The following is a 3987-nucleotide window of genomic DNA, read 5'->3' as shown; positions in this document are numbered from 1 at the left end:
CTGGAGCTGAAGCCAACAGTGCCAAAGTCACTTCCCACAGATATGCTCTAGTTGGGATGCTTCTGCAGACACACGTATTGCCAAAGCTCTGGGATTTTTTATCCACTGTAGAAATTTTGAGCTACCTGGTGAATGGGGAACTCCCTTCATCCTGGACTTCTAGCCTGGGTTTCATTGTGCTACGCAGCAATTCTGGATACCCATATCATGCTTGTATTTCCTGCTGGTGTCTATTAAGGTTGCTCACACCATGATATCTAGGAATTAGAGATGGATGGAGTACCAGCCAATACAGAACTGGCACTAGTAGGGTGAGTTATTCATAGCTTGTGCCTCTATATAATGGAAATATAATTTTTCAGGGTGTGAAGAACGATGGATCTGCTTCAGTTGTAAGAACAGCCTCTGGTCCTGCACATGGTGTCTCACACTGGGCACATACAGGAAGTCAGGGGATCACATGGTACATTCGACAGACGCAGAGTGTCCCAAGAGTAAGAAACCTTCCCCCCTACACCATGTCAGATGCCAACACAACTGATCTCACCAATCCCTCCACCTTCATCCTTCTGGGCATTCCTGGGCTGGAGATGGCCCATGTCTGGATCGCCATCCCCTTCTGTGCCGTGTACATCACGGCCATCTTGGGGAACTTCACCGTCCTGTGCATTGTGAAGAGAGAGGTGAACCTCCACGTGCCCATGTACTATTTTCTCTGCATGCTGGCAGTCAGCGATGTGGGACTGTGTACGTGCATCCTGCCCAAAATGTTGGCAATCTTCTGGTTCAATTCCAGGGAGATCAGTTTCAATGCCTGCCTCACCCAGATGTATTTCTTTCACTCCTTCGCAGTAATAGACTCTGGGATCTTCCTGGCCATGGCTTTGGATCGCTACGTGGCCATCTGCCATCCCCTGAGACACTCCACCATCCTGACAAATCCAGTGGTGGCCAAGCTTGGCCTGGCTGTGGCTCTGCGCAGCACCATGTTTTCATTGCCCTACCCCTTGCTGGCGAGGCAGTGGCCGTATTGCAGAACTAACGTTATCCCTGAGCCATTCTGCATGCATATAGGTGTGGTGAACCTGGCTTGTGCTGACACCCGCATCAGTAATCACTATGGCCTCTTTGTGCTATTCTGCGTGAAGTGTCTGGATGTGTTCATCATTGCAGTGTCCTATATCCAGATCCTCAGGGCCATCTTCCGTCTCCCCACAAAGGACGCCCGGCTCAAGACCTTTGGGACCTGCATATCCCACCTCTGTGCCATCTTAGTCTTCTACTTCCCGGGTCTCTTCTCCTCCCTCGCTTACCGGTTTGGCCAGAATGTGGCCCCGCATTTCCGTGTTCTTATGTCCAATGTGTATGTCTTGATGCCCCCCATGCTAAACCCCATCATCTACGGGATGAGGACGAAAGAGATCCGGGACAGGCTGCTCTGGCTCTTTGCCCATAAAGGGAAATAAAATTTACTTCTGGGGCCCCAGGTCTCAGTGTTCTGTGCTGAACTAGCTGGTTGTGTGGTGCTGGGCCCTCTTCCCTGAACCTCTTCCTGGGCACTCACAGTGTCACTAAAGCCTTTCCTGACCTTACTGTGACATGTCAGCATCAGTCTGTGTGCAAGTCATTCGTTCAGAGGGCTGCCACCTGCCCAACTGCTGGTTACTCTATCTCTGAGGCCCCTTCCCCTGGGCTGTCCATTCCCTCAAGTCCCTGTCCTTTGCCCCACTTCTCCTCCCATGACTCCTACCCCAGCCCTCCTTTCCTTCCCTGCCCTTCCCCTTCCACTAATACCCCAGTGCGTCACTCCTCTGTTCCCCAGCCTCAGCCATTCTTTCCATCCTCTCCTCCCTCCCTTCCCAGCCCATCGGGCTCCTTCTGCTGTGCAGCTGAGTCAGTCGGGAGCAGAAGGGGATGCTCAGAGATGTACCAAAGCAGCTGTGGGTTGGGACCAGGGCTGTGGGGCAGGTGGGTGACGCTTATGCCCCTAACCTCAGCTATGAAGTTGTGAGGACAGAGACCTTCGTGCGACCTGTTTAGTTAGCTCTCAGCTCCCTTTTCTCCTCCTGGCTGGGGGCTGGCAGCTGGCAGGGATCCTGTAATATTTGTGGGCTGGGAGCCCTTTGCCCGTAGTGAGGCCTCTGGGGCAGCGCCAGAGATCAGCTTTCAATGGGGATGGACAACAGCTTCTAGAGGCAACAGCTTCTAGAGGCAACAGGATAAGGCTCTGTGCTAGCTGGGAAGGTGAGAAGCGCGGCTGGGGCCTGGTGGATGCCGTATCTCTCGTAGAGGGAGACAAATGGCACAGCCTGCAGGGGCCGTCCATTTACATCCACACACGGCACCTTCTCCGGTAGCCCAGGGCCCCTCTTGCCCAGACGCTGGAGCTGAGCAGCGAAGCTGAGGCTAACGTTGGCTGCACATGACACTTTTGGTCACTCCCGTAGATGCTTTGTGGCCAGGCTGGCAGGCAGCACTAGCCCCTGTCAGAGATGGCCTTTCCCCCTCACCACGCAATGAGGTGAGCTTAGGCACCAGCTGATCCTCTTCCTACCCCCACCCCCAGCCCCACTGCTCTGGCCAGGATGTGGCACTGCGCCTCTGGGTCGCATCAGAGCCAGTGAGGCTATTGCTGTGCTGTGCTCAGCGCATTTGCGGCCCTTGTTCAACAAGAGGAATTTAATAAACAAACAGCTAAAAACGACAGCCACAAAACTGGCTTCCCCACTCCTCAGCCTGGTCTTGCCTGTGTTCCAGGGACCCCATGCAGCCCAGACCTCTGCACCCTGCACTGAGCCCAATGGTGGGTTTCCAGGGCCCAGCTCAGCACAGCCTGAGTCACTAGAGCTCCCCCCGGCTCCATGTCCTACAGTAATCGGCTGCAGCCAGAGGGAGGGAGGGACTCACCCAAGCGAACGCAGTGACTCCGGGGCAGAGGGGGGCTTTTCCCCTCAGCTCACCTATCTCTGCTGATATGTCTGGCACCAAACCCTCCGTAGGTGTAAGTGGCAGAATGCACAGGAGGGAGCGTGAGCGCCTCTGGGCCACTGGGAACCCCGAGAGAGACTGAGCGACTGGCCCACGGTCTCCAGATGGGCTGCATGGCCAGGGCTGCCCTCCTCCCTCTCCTCCCCTCACTGCGCGGAGCCCGCACTGCTGCTCCAGCCTCGTGCCTCCACCCTGCAGGAATGGAGCAGCAGCAGTGGCTTCCTGGGGGCTTACAAAATCTACTAACCTGGGACCCCAAGAGAGTTAATCTGGACCATGGGAAGCCCTTGGACCTTTGTCTTCCCTGCATCCTCTGCCTCCCTCCGCTCCCGTGGAGCTGGCGCAGCAGGGGACTGAGGTGTCTCAGATGCGGAGCCACATCAGGGAGCAGTGGTTGGGGGATTGCTCGGGGGGAGGGACTGCCTCTCACTTGTGTGGCCCCGACGGACTTTTCCATGGATCAGAGGCCCCCAACCAAAACCACTTTCCCCACATGTGCCGTGAAAGAAGATGGCGTTCACGTGAGCGCGCACAGCTTGTTAGCCTGACATGATAAAGTGAAAGTGCTTTCACAAAGCTCATTGGCGGCCATCCGTTCCTCTTCAGAGCTTTCCTGTTGGAAACCCAGCCCGAAGAAATGAGGTGAGGCTGGAGATGTCGCAGGGGTATTCTCATATCTTCTGCTCTGTGCCTGGAATTTTATAGCAAAACCCACAGGCCAAGAGCCTGCAAAATTACTGGCACAGTTTGGAGTCCAGTGTCCCATGAGCACATCACGAGTCAGTCCAAGCTTTGCTGTCCCACGGGATCAGCCATTGTCCATATTTGTGCTGATACAGTTTTTCTATGACCAGTCGGAGTCATACGGTCGTGGACTCACAAGCCACATCTACACTAGCCAGCCCTTTCGAAATAGCCGGCCCAATTTCGAAATAGCACCCAGCATGTCTACATGCACCACACGCCATTTCAACGTTGAAATTGACGTAAGGCGGTGAG

The 3987-nt window shown here is 55.0% G+C and overlaps 1 protein-coding gene across 1 annotated transcript; it reads left to right on the top strand.

The window, feature by feature from the left end:
* Positions 1–518: 518 nt before the first annotated feature.
* On the top strand, positions 519–1466 carry LOC142007014 (olfactory receptor 52E2-like). Its single transcript, XM_074983525.1, has one exon. The coding sequence runs from the start codon at positions 519–521 to the stop codon at positions 1464–1466; it is 948 nt and encodes a 315-aa protein (XP_074839626.1).
* Positions 1467–3987: the final 2521 nt, after the last annotated feature.

This window comes from Carettochelys insculpta, chromosome 1 (genome assembly GCF_033958435.1).
Source record: "Carettochelys insculpta isolate YL-2023 chromosome 1, ASM3395843v1, whole genome shotgun sequence".
NCBI lineage: Eukaryota > Metazoa > Chordata > Testudines > Carettochelyidae > Carettochelys > Carettochelys insculpta.
The sequence above is the reverse complement of the archived record's forward strand: the minus strand, read 5'-3'. Positions and strand labels throughout refer to the sequence as shown.